The sequence below is a fragment of the Podarcis cretensis genome (genome assembly GCF_951804945.1).
Source record: "Podarcis cretensis genome assembly, chromosome: 3".
Lineage (NCBI taxonomy): Eukaryota > Metazoa > Chordata > Lepidosauria > Squamata > Lacertidae > Podarcis > Podarcis cretensis.
Window position 1 is genome coordinate 40,845,415 of NC_137172.1, and position 16,540 is coordinate 40,861,954.

Consider the following 16,540-nt stretch of genomic DNA (forward strand, 5'->3'; position numbering starts at 1 on the left):
TCCTCAGCTTGGCTGGGACGGTCCATAACCTTATTGGGGAGGGTTGCCTTGGCTTCGTTACATCCGGGTCCCTCTCCCTGTATCTCCAGTCGGGGCCCTGGTTTCCTGTATCCTCCGCTAGTGGGGTGAGGCAGGAGGGCGGGCGCCTGCTCGCTCCCCGCAACTGGTGGCAGGAAGATGTCCGGACCCGGGGTGCCCACGGCCGCAGGCGCCGGAGGGGCGAGGAGTCCTGGGGCGGCGCCGGAGTGGGGAGCCTTCGAGGACAACATGCAGGTATGGGAAGGAGGGAGGGAGGGAGGAGAGAAAAGGGGTGCAGGATAGAGCCCCATCCGCGATGGTGTATGTACCCTGCGGGTTACGTTTGCTGCCCTGTTCCGGAGTAACTTAACCCGGAGTAACTGCCACCCTTCACATAATCGTGGAAAATTACCCCGGTTCGGGGTAAAGCCATCAACCAACCCGCCAAGATGCTATGGAATTTACAATATTAGATGAGGAATGGGGTAAACTGTCGTCAGATCCAACCCCACAGATCAGCTTCAGTCCGAGTAAAAGAACTCATAGGTGGCATTTATGTCTGCAGCGTTTGGCTAGAATTACAAAAGAGGGAGATCTGTCTGTCTATCTAATGTATTAAGACCAACCACAACAACCCACCAACCTGCTTCCAATGCTCGTCTTCTACTTGAAAGTTAGGGGAAGTAGTGAGAAGCAGTAATTATTTTCATAGCTGGCGGCTGTCAGTCAGGGCCGTACACCACAGTCCTAACCATGTTTCCTCAGAAGTATGTTTTGTTGAATTCAGTAGGGCTTACTCCCAGGTAAGTAGGATTAATATTGCAGCCATAAGTGGTACTTGCTTGCCTCCAGCCCTGCTGAGTTCATTTGAGACTGCTACATCTGGTATTGGAGGAATTGGAGGACTGCAAAATGTTTTTTGTTTTTTTGCAATCTATACATGTATATATATATATATATATATATATATATATCCTACCAAAATGTACTTCAGGGAGGAAGAGTTTCAAGAGACAGTTGACTGTCAGTTCTAGTTTCCAGGCATGGATGCCAGGTCTACCAATGTATTACTTATGGCTTCTGTCATAGAATCATATACTTGTAGAGTTGGAAGGAGTGCTGAGGGTCTTCTGGTCCAAATCCCCAGCAATGCAGGAATCTCCACTAAAGCATCCATGACAAATGGCCATTCAACCTCTGCTTAAAAACCCGTGGGAGCCCATTCCACTGTCAAAGAGCACTTAGTGTCAGAAAGTTTTTTCTTAAGTTTAAGTTGGACCCATATATAATGTAGGGGAGAGGTGGGGAAGCAGCATATTGTAAAATGTGAAATTTTGACTAGCAGGTATCAGGAAATTGTGCCACTATTTAGGTAAAATGTCATTCATTTTATGCTTTGTTAAGTTGTCCTATGAATATTTATGCTTACAACATATTCAAAACTTCAGTAAAATGTGCCACAAGGATATTAAGGTGAGAGCAAGGCGAGGCTCCTTGAGAACGTTCCAGAGGTGTGGGATTGTATCTGAGAAGGCCTGCTTCCTGATCATCAGGGCCTTGCTTTAAGCAGTGAAAGCACCCATAATTACTGTAGTGTACAGACTGGTTTGGGTGAGAGCCAGTGTTAGAAACTGGGATAGAAATGCTAGGAGCCCTGGGACCTGGGTTGTGAACGTCCAAACAGAATGTCTAGTCGCCATTTGCTGGCGGGGGGTCGGCACCACTTTTTATGTATTATTTTGATAAGCATGAATTAATATGCAATTCACGTAAGTGACACATTGTTAATGTCACATTTTTAGCAGAAATTGTTAATACATGTTTAATTTGGTGTTTACAATAAGAATATTCTTTATTGTTAAACTCCTTAACATATTGTCTATCCTTAACATTTATTTTGACGCTTCAAAGCACATGCGTTTTAGTAATCCTTGTGTGTCAGCCAGGCACAAAAAATGGCACCCAGCTACCTTTAATGCTTTGCATATCTTTGCATTATTCAGGGCGGGGCCTCTGCTGTAATTGATATGGAAAATATGGATGATACATCTGGCTCCAGTTTTGAAGACATGGGTGAGATACACCAACGCATGAAGGAAGAAGAAGAAGTGGACGCAGAGGCAGCAGCTGCAGATGAGGAAGATGGCGAGTTCTTGGGAATGAAGGGCTTTAAGAGTCAGTTGGGTCGGCAAGTAGCTGATCAGGTAAGCTGCATTATAATTGGTTTGTTCTTGCTTCTCTGCTGTGAAGAAGTTCTAAGCCCAGAAGACTGCTGGTTCCTGCACGCTCATTGACTGTAATCCTCTAAGGACAATGATTGGCGTTTCTTCCAAAGCATAGTCTTGCGTTCAATGTTCCCATTTGTCTTTCTCAGATGGACAACATATATTCTGTGACCTGCACATGGGCCACAGGCCTTGTTATATGCATGCAAGACAGTGCATGCAAGATTTATAAAAACCTATTACCCAAATTTAGATTTAGCTCCTATTCTTTTAATCCATACAGTAGGAAACAGACCGTTTATTTCTCTTCTGGTTGGAGAAACATAAGCTAGACTTGTAAACTTCTTTGACATGTGTTTTTTTTACAATCAAGCAGTATATAAATAAATTTTATGAAAATAAATAACTGCATATCCCCCTGTCATGCTCCAGGGGATTCCCTCCGGGGCTAGAGTCTCAATCCCAAGAGGAAGAAGCCTCTTCGTGAAACACTCAATAAGGGCAGCAGGGTTGAAGGTGCAGCACAGGCCAAGTAAGCCAAATTCAAGCACTGGAAACCAGTCTAGTTCCAAAATGTGATCCAGAGGAAAGGTCAGGCAACAGCCAAAGCTGAATATCACAGGAGTTCAGGCACGGGAAAGGCGTTGAAGACCTGCATTGTTTCCAATGGGGCTCAAGAGGGAGACCTTATATCTTGGCTTCCTAGACCACACCCTAACCACAACTGCTGGTAGTAAAGGAGTTCTATGGGACTCACAAGTAGATGCTTCACAAGCCATGCCATGGCTTTGGGTCCAAAGACCCATGCTATGTCATTCCTCTTCAACCTGCCCCTTTTGGCACCAGCATTCTCAAGAACTGATGGGTAGCTTCACCTCCTCCTTTGACAGCTCTAAGGGTTCTTCAGCAGGGCCCCTTGAAAGGATCCTCAGCACTGGTCCATGAGTCCCTGCCTGCTCCTCAAGGTCCTCAACCTGTGGACTCTCTGGTTAACTCTCCAACGGCTTCGTGTCTGGCACTGGGTCTGGCCAGGCATGGCGCCCCCTCTATTTCACAATCTTGCATTCCTCGTGAGAAACTGAGCAAGAATCAGCAACATGCCTGAGCCTTCTCCGCATTCAATTGCAGAGGTAGTATTCCCTACCCACAGCTCCAAGCTACTGTCTTAACTTTCATTGCAGCATAAATTTCTGTTGCACAACTACAAAGATCACTGGTGTTTGGTGCATTCTAAAATATGGCATGAATGTTGATCCCTGCGCAAAAGCTGTAGTATTCAATGCAATAATCTAGTCACCAGCACCAAAAAAGGAGAGTTCAGTTTCTTACAATCTCTCTTTTCTAGATGTGGCAAGCAGGAAAGAGACAAGCCTCCAAGGCTTTCAATCTCTATGCCAACATTGATATCCTCAGGCCCTACTTTGATGTTGAGCCAAACCAGGTTCGGAACAGGTAAGCAAATGGCAGCTTCTTCCTTCCACTTTTCCAGATTTGCTTTGTCTACCAATGGCTTTCCTAAGGCTGCTGTTTATTATGTTAATAACAGAAGCACAATTCATTTAAGAAAGCAGTTGCCTGGCACCCCACATCTTTGATATTATTAAGGTGGCTGTTCAGATTATAGAGACAAGTACCGTACCACACATCTGTTTTGCTTACCAGCCTTTTATAATGCAGCTTTGGGGGAGATGTTCAAGAATTCTTCTAGCTGTGCTGAAATTTCTCAAACCATTTATTCCGAACTTTTTCATTTTCAATCTTTTGATGGTAGTGCACCAGCAAAACAGGGCTGTGTAGTATCAGTTCAACAAATTGCTTAGCCTTGTGTGCCCTATCAAATGAATGTAAATCAGAGTTCCTTTAATCTGTCCTTACAGTACTGATTATTAAAAGGCACAAACTGCTGTTGGGCTCCCTCTCTTGTACGTGACTATTGAACTAACCACAGGAAGACAATTAAAAAACTCTTACTTCCATTGCAAATTAGACAGGATCAGGGTTGTACATATCTCCCACCTACCAACCACCCCAGGCTTTGTATCCATTTTAGTGGTGTGCTGTGTGGATTGTTTAATGAGACTGGGGGTGTACCCATGCTCTTGCCTCTCTCCTCGCCAACCCTTCCCATGAACCTTGCCAACCACCTCTGCTACCTTTAGACCTCATCATACCCACCCACCCTCCCTCTCCTGCTCATACTGCCAGCCTCACTAGGAACACTATTTCATCCTTAGCAGCAGAGAGGAGGGAGGTGGTGGCAGATCAGGATGGTTGGTGGGAAGCTGCCCTGTCCTGCCTGATGGTTCCTCCATGGCTCACCTGAACAACCCACCAACCTACCTCTGTCTCACTCCTCCACTTCCCTTCTCACACTCCTGTGCTACTACGATGTCCCAGCAGCTTTTAGAAGTCTGTCATCACACTCAGACACCTAGTGAACTGCAAAATGACAACATTAAGTTTTTATTGTATGTTAAGATATGAAGCCTTCCATCATTAACATTTTGATCTACAGCATCAGATCTGTCATAAGTTAATTTTTATTTATTTTTTAAATTTATAGCCTGATTTTTAGTCTAGCAGAGTTGCATGTGAATTTTTAATGAGATGTTTGTCCTAAGAGACCTTGCTGCTTGTTCGTTTGTTCATAGCTATTAACTCTCTCGTGCACACCTTGTTCTCGTTTAGGTTGTTGGAGTCTATGATACCTGTTAAGATGATTAATTTCCCCCAGGTGAGTTTGTGTGGTAGATAATAGGTTTACGTTTTTTGTGTCAGAAGAGCAGGGAGCTTTTAGTTGGGGCTCTGCTTCACTTTCCCCCTCTCTAAAGCTGGTGAGGTACTCTACCTGTGTCCCAGTGTGGATGTGCATTGGTGTGTCCTCGGATGTTGAATCAGTAGGTCAGAAGCTCTTTGTGGCAGGTTGACTGCAATTCCTATTCCAGACATAGTGGGGCCATACTTTTGTTGTTCCCTTTCTGCATTTGTATTCCTCTTCACAAATTAATCCGTCATTAAAATCCCACCTAACTGATCACTTACACCTTTCCTCTTTTATAGAAGATTGCTGGTGAACTTTATGGTCCCCTCATGCTGGTCTTCACATTGGTGGCCATCTTGCTCCATGGAATGAAGACATCTGATACTATCATTGTAAGCAAAGGAGCTGGTTTTCCTGACATGTTCCTATCCAGAGCCTTATTTAGCTTTTGAACTTTCTGCAGTATCTTAAACGTTCTATGGTGAGAGAGAGTATGAGGTGCAAATAATTACTACTACAGACTTCACTCCAGTTGAGTTTCATGGCAATTACTGCTTGATAGTCCCATTCCAGTTTGAAAAGAGTGCTCCTCTAGCTTCTCTTGCTTTTTCAACAGAGGGAAGGCACATTGATGGGTACAGCAATTGGCACCTGTTTTGGTTATTGGATAGGCGTCTCCTCCTTCATCTACTTCCTGGCATACTTGTGCAATGCTCAGATCACCATGGTCCAAATGTTGTCGCTATTGGTAAGTAAGAATAAGCTCTCCAACCAACTAACAGTCTCCGAGAGTGTCTAAAGCAGGGGTGGGGAACTGGATCCAGCCAGTGGACTCAATTTTACTCTCCTTTAACCCTATGGGCTAGATTAGGCAGGAGATGGGCAGGTACCTGGCATCCATGTGAAATCGGGTGACACAGCGCTTTGAAGACCCAATAGTCAGTTGACCATTGAGACATCAAATCCTCAAGCAGGTGCTTGCAAAGAGCTTTCCACTGTGCATTGAACTCCTGACAAACATCTGAGCACCAGTGCTTCAGAAGCCAGGTGCACAGTGTTTCAAAAGGCCCTATTGGCTCAGCCACCTTTTTACATGCACGCATTTGACATCATGCATGATACCAGATGATTGACAGATGGGCATGGCTTGACCAAAATGGTCTGGTGGGTCAAATAGGAAAGGCTGGGGAAGCTAATGATGCATTTGGGCTAGAAGTTCCCCAGCCGTGGTCTAAAGAGGAGGACTGTAAATTTCCCTCTTAGTAGCTGGCTTTGTATCTTCACCAAGTGTAGAGCAACAGCTCTTTCTCTTCTTTGGGGTTGATTTGAGTGCAGTGGTGAGGTGGCTTTTTATTTCATACGTCACGTCATTGATATTCTTTGGTTAAAGAGATGTTTTAAATAATGCTTTAAATAAACTGGAAAGGGACAATGACTGTGAAATTAGGCCATTCTCGTTAGCTTCCAAACACTCTCCAGGCCTTTGTAGTGATTAACCCCATAATATATTCAGACATGCCTTGGGCATAATCTGACATTTGTCTAATAGCTCTAGTCGCCAGGCATAATTCTGGCATTCAGCTGCAGTACATTGACTTGTACAGCTCCTGGCACTTTAGGCTGTGTGAGAAAATGCAGTCAGAATATACTGCTGCTTCTGCTTGGAGGTTTTCACATGCCCTCATGCTTGTCTCTAATGGGTTCCCTTCCTACACACAGGGCTATGGACTTTTTGGGCACTGCATCACCCTCTTTGTCACCTACAACATCCACTTCCACTCCCTTTTTTATATCTTCTGGCTGGTGATTGGCGGTCTCTCCACATTAAGAATGGTGAGTAACAGCATGTGTATCAGTTTTTAGGAGTTGTTCAGAGATATGGAAGAATTAGTAGCTGCATTTTCTCCCCCCACCCCCACTTCCTTCTATATCTCTTTTTCTATTAGCATCCCGTAGATTGTGTATACCTGCCCTAGGTTATGAAATGTTTAATGTATTATGCACTCATCAGCCATTGAATGCCTCCTTCAAAATTAGCACCTCTATCATTCCAAGTATGTTGACTGAATAGCATTAAAACCATATTATATAGTGGCTATTTCTGGTTGGATGGTGCCTTGTATGCCTCCTTCTGGCAACTCCTGAGGTCAAGCTGGTTCCAAACATACTGCTATGCTTTTCTTTGGACCACATCAGTGAGGCTGAGAGGGAAGGTCTTGTCGTCTGGGCAGCCCAAGATCTCCATGCACGCTGCCCATACTTGCACCCCAGGGAGGTCACTTTGGTGATGTTAACACAGTGGTTTGCCTTCACCCCTGGAGGCGCACTCCATTGTCTGTTGGGGCAGATGGATGCTGACAACAATGGTGGCTACTTTAGCCATCCATCAAATACACATAAAGAATACTAACAAAAGGAATCACAGGTCTGGTGGTGGAAGTGCTTTTCTGACACGGTTGAATCTCTCTCCCCCTGGATCTGTTGTGGCTATAGGTAACGGGAGACTTGAAAGATGTTGTGTTTTGAAACTAAGGATCTCGTTTCCATTTCAGCACATAAGAACTGACTCTTGTTTAGTGGTGTGTGGATTTCCAAAGGCCTCTGTTAACCTCATGCACCATTTTGTCATATTAGCTGGCAACAGTTGCTTCCTCCGTTTGGCATTGACATGTTGCCCTTGAGATCTGGTTTAAATACCCAAACTCTGATGGTACTTGGAGGCACGGCTATAGGAAATATTTAAAGAAGGAATTGAGAGGTTTAAAAGTGTATTCATCCATGTGAAACCAAACCACACATCCCTGTACCTCTTAGGCCTGTGAATTCTGTGGGAAATGTTGCCATAGGAAATGATAGCTCTGTTGCCTTATGCATTTGTACTTTTGGTTTTATAGCCAGAGTTTGAGAAACCTATGAGATCTGTCTTTCCTAGGTTGCTGTGTTGGTGTCACGCACAGTGGGGCATACCCAACGACTCATCTTGTGTGGAGCACTTGCTGCCCTGCACATGCTCTTCCTCCTTTATCTGCACTTCGCTTATCACAAGGTTGTAGAAGGTAAGAGAGATCAATGTTGGGTAGTAAGTTTTTGGAAGCACACACTTCCAGCTGTTTGTTGTTTTCGTCCTATTGAAATGAAATGTTCTCTGTGAGAACATCACCCAAAGGATTCTCTGTTTCATGCCGTGTCTTCCACTCCCTGTGAGCAGATCACTACTTGGATTTCATAAATTATATAGTCTGAGCCCCATTCCTTCTTTGAGGCCTTTCACACATAATGGTTTTCCCTCAGAGCTGAAACTTCTGTACATGGTAAATGTCACACTTTTGTCACAAGTGTATATGCACAGGTGTATATGACATTTAAACTCAATAAGTAGTCACCTCTCTCTCTCTCTCCCTCTCTCTCTCTCTCTCTCTCTCTCACACACACTCATGTTATATAAATAAAAGCAATGAATTCCGAGTCCCTAAAATGTCTGAGAGGGAGTAGATTCTGTTTGTGTTACTCAGTATGGAACTTGATCAGGTAGGTAGAGGCCTGTTTTTCGAGCAACTTTGAGAGTGCACTGAAACAGTTGACGTTTTGTACAGTCTGCTATGTTAACACTTGTATTCAGCGTCTTGTGATCTGCAACAGTTGTACTGCTTATCATATCAAATCCTGAACTTTATTCAGTCTGAACCGACAGCAGTCTTGCATTGCCCCATCTCTGCCTTGGTGGGCAGAGTGAATCTGCGGCATGTTGCCCATGTAGCAAAATACTTTCCTAATGTCATCTGCTATGAAGAGCACAGTGCTCAGCTACACCATGATTCTGGAAGCTGGCTATATACACAGTTCCATCTCAAGACCCACCGCTTCACTGAACTGCAGATTTGATGTGTATTGAGAAAAATAACATCCAGGAAGACACACGCGTATAGGAGGAGGCTGAAGATATTAATGCTGTGAATCAGCAAAGGGCCAGAGTAATATGAAACAAAACTGATGTAAGTACAGCCTACGTTTAATATTGACTAGCCCTGTTCCTTTTCTCACAGGCATCCTGGACACGTTGGAAGGACCCAACATCCCTCCTTTTCAGAGAGTTCCCAGAGACATTCCAGCTGTTTCCTCTGTGATACGGAACATGACAACCAAAGCAGTTGGACTTAACTTATAGCCTTACAGACTGTGCGCCCCCTGCCTCTACATAGGTCATGTACTCTGTTGCTGTTACCTGGGGAAAGGGACAAAGTAACGGGAGCAGGACCTGGCTTTATCTGCAGATCTCCCCTTGGAAACGGAGAGCAGCAGAAGAGAGAGAAGGTGTATTTGTCCGGTTTTGGCCAGATTGTACTGGGCAAAGCTCTTTTTCTGGCCCACTTAGCTTGGATTGCATAGCTCATTCACTTTCCTCCATACACCCTTTGTTCTTGCTCTTGTCTCTTTAGCCTGTGTACTTGTAATCCTCTTCTTTGCTGAGGGAAGAATTAAATTTAATGGATGTCTGTTCTGAGCAATCTCTTCCACTGGACCCTCGTCAAGAGCAGAGCAGATAGTTCTGTCCTGTTTGTTCTCCTGCTATGTTCTAAAATCCAACCAAAACGGGGGTTATAATTTCATTTGCCCAAGTTGCTTCCCTCAAGTGAGCAGCATTTGATTTTGGTTGATGCAAACAATGGCAGGCTATGAGCCTGTCCAGACCTCAGATTAATATGAGTGGTCAACCCTTTGTGCCTCTTTTAATTCCCCCTCGTCCATGTGGTGTTCTCTCCCAGCTGCTGCTGTCCTCCACACTTTCTCCTTCCTAAATCTGGAGATTTAGTCTAAGAATACAGATAAATTTGCATAAGAGCCTGAAAGGAATTAAGGGCAGAATTTAGCTACTTTTCAATAATAAGGAAAAAGTCATCATTTAAAAAGAAATACCAGTGGCACTGGCTTTTCTGAGTTATTAATACAGAATAAATCTCTCTGGGTTCCTTACAGAAATTGCAGAACAAAAGGACATAACCCACATATTCCATTTACTGAGTTGTATTATTGTAAATAATGGACATGACTAATTTAGGCCCATTAATTTCAATAGGTCTCTGAATATAACATGTTTAGACACAAGCCTCTGATTGCACTGGAACAAAGATGTTCATTAAGCAGAATCTTATTAAATTGGCCAGTTAGTGAAGCAGAGAGCAGATCATTAAAACAAGTCAACTTAAATGCTGTCCTATCTTTGTAATTAGTTAATGTTGACAAGTGTGAAGCCTTCACAGTTACATAATTAGGAATATTGCTTTGGAATAGTGAAGAGCAAGACTTAACAGCTGAAATTCTCAGATAAAAATCCAGATCTATTAATCTCTGGATGACAGAAAGCTGAGCCTTTTTCAGACCATAATTACCATAACTAGTTAGGTTACATTTGCTGAAACATGTGGCATGGTACATTCTATTCACAATTTCCATTAGAACACAAAGCACTTTCATTTATTTTTCTGCCCTGGTCTAATTCTCTCTCTTTTTTAAGGAGCCAGTACGTAATCAGGGATATAGAAAAGAGGGATTGAGATTCATTTAACAAGAAAAAGATTAAAGGTTTCTGTTTTTTGAAAAAATGGTATAAATAAAATGCAACTCTTAACACTAATGGATGTATCATGAATATTGAACCTTACAAATCCTTCTGAATTTCCAGTGCCTTTTCAGATTACTGGGTTTCAATGTGATAAGGCCAATGTTTCCTACAAAGTACCTTAGCCAGTGAGGGAATAAAACTTGTAATGGTGGTAAACCATTCTCACTTGTGGAAATTGGTGAAAACGGTAACATAATAGTTGGTACTGTCAGAACAACTGGAACAATTTTACCAGATTTGCCACCATATATTTGAAACTATGTCTGCATGGGAGGGTTACCACATTCTTTATTTTAAATAACCCAGCCATGTGGGAAATGGTATGGGGGGGGATGGAAAATGCTGCTGTATCTTCCACATGGCCTATACTGCACACCAAAAGCCCAGCGGCTGACACTTTGGACAGGTGGACAGCTATGCAGGTTGGGCTCAAGTATCCGAATGAGTGTATGTACTCAAAATATTTAATTTAATTCTCTCGCTCACATACATACACTGACAGTTCATAGCCCTGCATTCTCATCTGTGCACAGGCTTGGATCTGAAGAATCACGGCTTGAGTCCTGATTGCCTAGTAGAACCTTCCTGCTCAACGTCCCAATACATCTCTTATTCCCCAAGCCATTCCTGGGGGTGCAGGGGCCCTCCCAGGTGGTATGCAACATAATAATAATAATAATAATAATAATAATAATAATAATACCTTTATTGCCAATGTACAACCTGTGTACAATGAAATTATCTGAGCCTCCCTCCCCCCCCAAACACTCAAATCTCATTGCACTATGTGTGCTTGTCGCACAACACACCAACCCCGAAAGTCAGTTGCACTATATTATTTTCCGTTCAGCAGCCTAACAGCCCACGGATAGAAACTGTTTTTTAGCCTGATGGTACGACTGATTATACTTATATTTCTCCTGCCTGAGGGTAGAAGATTAAAGAGGTGCTGGCCGGGGTGTGAATCGTCCCTGAGAATTTTTCTCACTCTCCTAAGGCAACGATCCCTTTCAATGTCATCTAGCAGGCTCAGGGGACAGCCCATGATATCATGTGCTGTGTTCACCACCCTCTGTAAATACTTTCTGTCCGTGACTGTCAAGCCAACGTACCACACTCTGATACAATATAAGGACAATTTCTATTGTGGACCGGTAGAAGGAGGTCATCAATTGTTGTTTAACATTGTTCTTTCGCAAGACCCTGAGAAAATGGAGTCTCTGTTGGGCCTTCCTTGGGCCTTATATTGTTTTTCCAAGTGAGGTCTTCACTAAGGTAAACTCCTAGGAATTTAAAGGAAGACTCTCTCCACACAACCCCCCCCCCCCCCGATATATAATGGGGCTAGTTCCCCTCTCTTCCTCCAAAAGTCCAACACCATCTCCTTTGTCTTGCTAATATTAGGTACAAGTTATTCTCTAAGCACCATGTAGATATTTTTTTGAACTTCCCCCCTGTACGCTGATTCATCTCCACCTGTAATTAGACCCATTATATCTGCAAACTTAATAATTACAGTGGATGGATCAGATGAAATACAGTCATGTATACAATGAGTACAGGTAGGGACTCAGTACATGTCCCTATGGGGTTCCAGTGCTGAGCTTCAGGGAGGTAGATATAGCATGTTGGACTGTACTACAAAGGAGGGGGGGAGGGGAGGGAGAAACCAGCAGGCAAATCCCAAAAGGTTCAGATCCAAGCTGTTTTATCTCCCATCAGCAGCAAGAATCTCTCCATGGATATGATGGAAGCTTCCACCCAATCAGAGCTCCACGTTGGGTGAAATATTACTGTATTGCAGGGGGTTGGATGAGATGATCCTCATGGCCCCTTCCAACTCTTCAATTATATGATTCTATGAGCCCTCCCATAGATCCCAACAGACAAGAAATGGGCCTGGTAATGAAGATATCACGAACTGTCACCTTCAAAGCAAGGGTGGGGAATGAAGGGGAAGATGTCAGCAGTTAGTTAGCAAGCAATAATGATGACCTCTTAACAGAAGTTGGATACATCCCTGGAGTCCTCTTTCCTGAACTATTATGTCTAATAAAGTCTTCCTAATGAGACATAATTTAATTGAAAATTGCAACTGATTTTGCTGCAGAGTTGTAACATCCATGTCTCAAATAATGTGCTGGTCCAAAGTGCTGAAATGATGCTTCATTCTCACTGCTTTACCCTGGTAACCATCCTGCAATCTGTTTTCAGATGGAGGCTGATTAGTTATCATTAAAAAAATCTGAAGTGGGGATTTAATTGCTTAATATTAATCAAGGTGGTTTTTTTTTCAAAGCTGAAATCTCTATGCTACCTTTTCCTAATTTTATTATGTTGGCTTCAAATATTTTAGGCTAGGCAAGTGTTTCAACAGCAACTGAAGAGCTACAAAAAAGAAGGAAAGGTTTGAAATGCAAGCCTATCATGAACAGCTTGGCCTAATTAATATATTAGTGAGGAACCATAAATCTCAAGAAGCTGCTTTATTTCTAGACTGGAACTGTTTGCATGCCTTTATCCCTGGATCTTTAAAACTGTATATAACCAGACCATTAACATGGCCTAGTCCAGTACCTTCCTGGCAGAAGCACTTTGGATAATTTGGAGTGTGTTCAATCACCAGATAAATGGCAGGCACCTGATATTCTTTACCTTTCATGCCATAGGATGTTATTACATCAATTATGCAGACCATATTGTCAAAGCTTCGGGGTTGTCATCTGAGTCTTCTCTGGCTTGTCCTACTATTTATTTTGGTTACAGTGTGCAGCCTTTGGAGAATCAAATGAAATGCAAGTCCTAAGCCAGGTCATCTATTGCAAACTGCAAAGCGGCTATTATATTCCCCAATATTGTGTTTCTTACTTCTGCGTCTTCTAATTCTTCTCATTTATCCTGCAACCAATGCTCAAGTCCTTATTTTATTCCCCAATATTGTGTTTCTTACTTCTGCGTCTTCTAATTCTTCTCATTTATCCTGCAACCAATGCTCAAGTCCTTATTTTATTCTACCTCTTAATTACAAGACAAAATGGATTTTGCTTGGAGTTTGGACTCTGCATTAGAAGATTAGTTATATGTAGAAAGCTCTCTACTTACATGGCTTATGATCCTAATAGTCCCAACCCCATTCAGTCCCACTAACATTTTCATCATTTATTGTTCTAGCCATTATCTCTGGGCTTTGCTCCCCGCCTGCCTGCCCCCCCCCTTGGTACAAAGCTCCTAGGGCCCTTGATGTTACAACCCATTGCCCAAGAAGAAGGGGAGAGTAGCAGGAGTTTATGCTCCTTTCCTCTGCGTTCCTAGCATTTAATTAATTGCAGAGAGCTGCAGCCAAAAAAGCCCTGCACAGTATGCTTGCTGAAGTAAGCAAAGCTTCTTTGTAAAAATTGTGCCTGCCAGGCTGTTTTTTAATACCAGCTGCCACCCTCCAGCTGAGGAAAAGCAAAATCATGGCTAGATTAGTTTAGACCACAAACTCCTCAGGGCAGAGAATTGCATCACTGAGCATACTGCGGATGAATGCCTCCTACCCTTTGCTGTCCTTTGAACTTTCTGCCAGAGCAGAGGAACTTCAGTTTCCTGGCTCCTTTTTCCAACCTATCCCTTAACACCACTATTGCTAAAAAAAAGAACTTGTCATCAGAGTTATTCACACCTACGGCTTTCCTCCACACTTGCAGCAGCTCCTCTTGATTGTGGGCACTTCAGCGCTTCTGGTCACCATGTCTTCATATGGTACCATGAATGTACATCCACAATGCCATAAGAAAACAAAGAGCAGCCATCACTGGGAGCAAGCAGTAGTAGCACAGAAAGGAGACAGGATTATAACAGTGAGAATGGGCTACTCAACAAGACTTGGCATGGCTGATGAGATCTATTGCTCACAGAGCCTTCATGCACCCATCTATTTAGCTGAGGCCCATACAATTAATTCCACTAAAGGAAATTCCTTCCCCGCCCCTCTCCAGCTGTCAACATCAGTTTAGAACACTGGAAGAGCACGTGATTTTCATGCAACCATCCCAGGTTTAATCAGATGGAGCTATTCAGAAGGTGGCTGAGTAGAATGTACTCATTGCCCTAATAACCCCTTCAGGAATATCCTAATTCAGCTGTAAACAGATCCTGAACTGAATCAGATGTGTTCATATCTGTGTTCCTGCAAAAAGCTGCTTCTGTTCACTTTCCTTCAGTCTACATGGCAAACGGCACTTAAGTGAAGTATAAATAGTTTGCTAATTAGTTGTGTGTGCATATGGAATGTTACAGAAAAGCACTGACTGTTAAAAATCTGACACAAGGCAGGAAAAGGAAGTAGAGGTAGGTGACTGAGTTGCACATTCTCTGCCTGTTTACTCCTGTAAACAGGCAGAGAATGTGCAACTCAGTCACATACGTTTAGGCTTGATTATGGGTCTAGTTACCTGTAGGTCCACCTTCCCCAACTTGGTGCCCTCCAAATGTTTTGGGAATGCTGGCTGGAGCTGACTGGGACCGACCAGCACCAGGTTGGGGGAGGCTGCTGCTGAAGTAAGCGAAGAGAGCTGGGATCACACAGGTGTTCTGGGAAACTGTTCTAAGCAGCAATGGAGGAAAGGCAAAGTGGTTCCTCCCTAATTCCTTCATTCCATAATGGCAGTAAGAAGTCCTTCTGGCCTGCTCTGGGTGGATATACTCATATACAAAAGGTTAACACTCCTGCTCCTTCAGTTGCAGACCTTGCTTTATCTTGCATCTCCATTTCTGCTTACACCTAAAGCTGAGGTAAAATGAAACACAGATTAAGAGATGTGTAATCCTTTAATACAGTACAAACCTCTACTGTACTGCCCTTTGGCTGCTCCTGTAGAGTTCATGAATACAGGAGCAGAGCAGAGCTACTCAGAGAACCAAAAGCTATTTTTGCTATCATTTTGGGTGTTTTACTCACCCATTCGCATGAATCCCACAATAAACTTATGTGGATGACATTCTTAAAGTTGAATGTATGTATGTATGTATTTCCTGCTTTCTTCCCTGTCGGCGACTCAAAGCGTTTTACAGATAAAATAGGAACAGCTAAAAACTTTTTGAAAAGAACAATAATTAAAAACAATTAAACATTTATATAATCAAAACTATATATAAACAGAGCAGATCTATTAAAAACTTACAGATATTAAAAAAACAACCCATGAGTACTTCCATTAAAATAAGGAAGACGTGGGAATTGTCTTTATGACTGCAGGAGAGGTCTTGCTGGGAATAAGAACCTGGACGTGAGGGGTGCGGAGGATGTCCAAGCCTGACTTCTCAGCCATTTTGGAAACGTGGTGCTGGGAACAGGGAAGGATCTACCAGCCACCGCTGCCGCTGCTGTTTAAACTGCTAGACACATAAAACAGACATGCCTCCTTTCACTCTTGGAGAGTCCCCCATCCGAACCTATTCTAAGCGGCAGATTCCCTGCTCTGGAACTTGCGCCGTCAAAACAGGGCGCCTCTGAGCAACTGCAGAGTTCATTTCTCTCATCGCTGCCGAGGAAGCGGGAAAAAGCTGGTCCCAATCCCACGACCCCACTCCCTTGAAGGTCAGTCTGGGGCTCCGGGTCACAGGGTGCGGCTCGGCCCACGATCCGCCGCACAGTCGCATCCAAGAGATGGCGCAAAGCATCTCGCCGAGAGGGAAGACGGAGGTCTCCAGGACCCCGCCCGGCCCCGGCGTCCTCCACCAACCGAGCGCCTGGATCTAGATTAAATCCCGTCAGCCCCGGCCTCACGCACAGCCCCTGTCGGCGGGGAGGGCCTGGAGGTGGAGCCCGGGGCAGGACGGCGCGCCTGGGGAGGCGGCGGCGGGGCGGCAGCAGCCGCGTGGCCCGGCTTGGCAAGAGCGCAGGCTGCGGTGCCTGGCTGTGGCCATAGGAAC

The 16,540-nt window shown here is 43.8% G+C and overlaps 1 protein-coding gene and 1 long non-coding RNA gene across 3 annotated transcripts; one reads left to right on the forward strand and one right to left on the reverse strand.

The window, feature by feature from the left end:
* Nucleotides 1–42: 42 nt before the first annotated feature.
* Nucleotides 43–9,497, forward strand: YIPF3 (Yip1 domain family member 3). Its single transcript, XM_079969329.1, has 9 exons — nt 43–273; nt 2,022–2,222; nt 3,589–3,695; nt 4,932–4,977; nt 5,304–5,396; nt 5,621–5,752; nt 6,724–6,837; nt 7,937–8,060; nt 9,048–9,497. Exons 1-9 carry the CDS (start codon nt 178–180, stop codon nt 9,167–9,169), a joined length of 1,035 nt encoding a protein of 344 aa, XP_079825455.1. The 5' UTR covers nt 43–177; the 3' UTR covers nt 9,170–9,497.
* A 2,448-nt stretch (nt 9,498–11,945) lies between these two features.
* LOC307213515 lies at nt 11,946–15,924 on the reverse strand. 2 transcript variants are annotated; one of them, XR_013837543.1, is made up of 3 exons: nt 15,790–15,924; nt 15,061–15,395; nt 11,946–12,552 (listed from the first exon to the last, which is right to left on the reverse strand). It is a non-coding gene; the product is annotated as an uncharacterized lncRNA (long non-coding RNA). The 2 variants fall into 2 exon arrangements; XR_013837544.1 differs by lacking the exon at nt 11,946–12,552 and adding an exon at nt 13,898–14,359.
* Nucleotides 15,925–16,540: the final 616 nt, after the last annotated feature.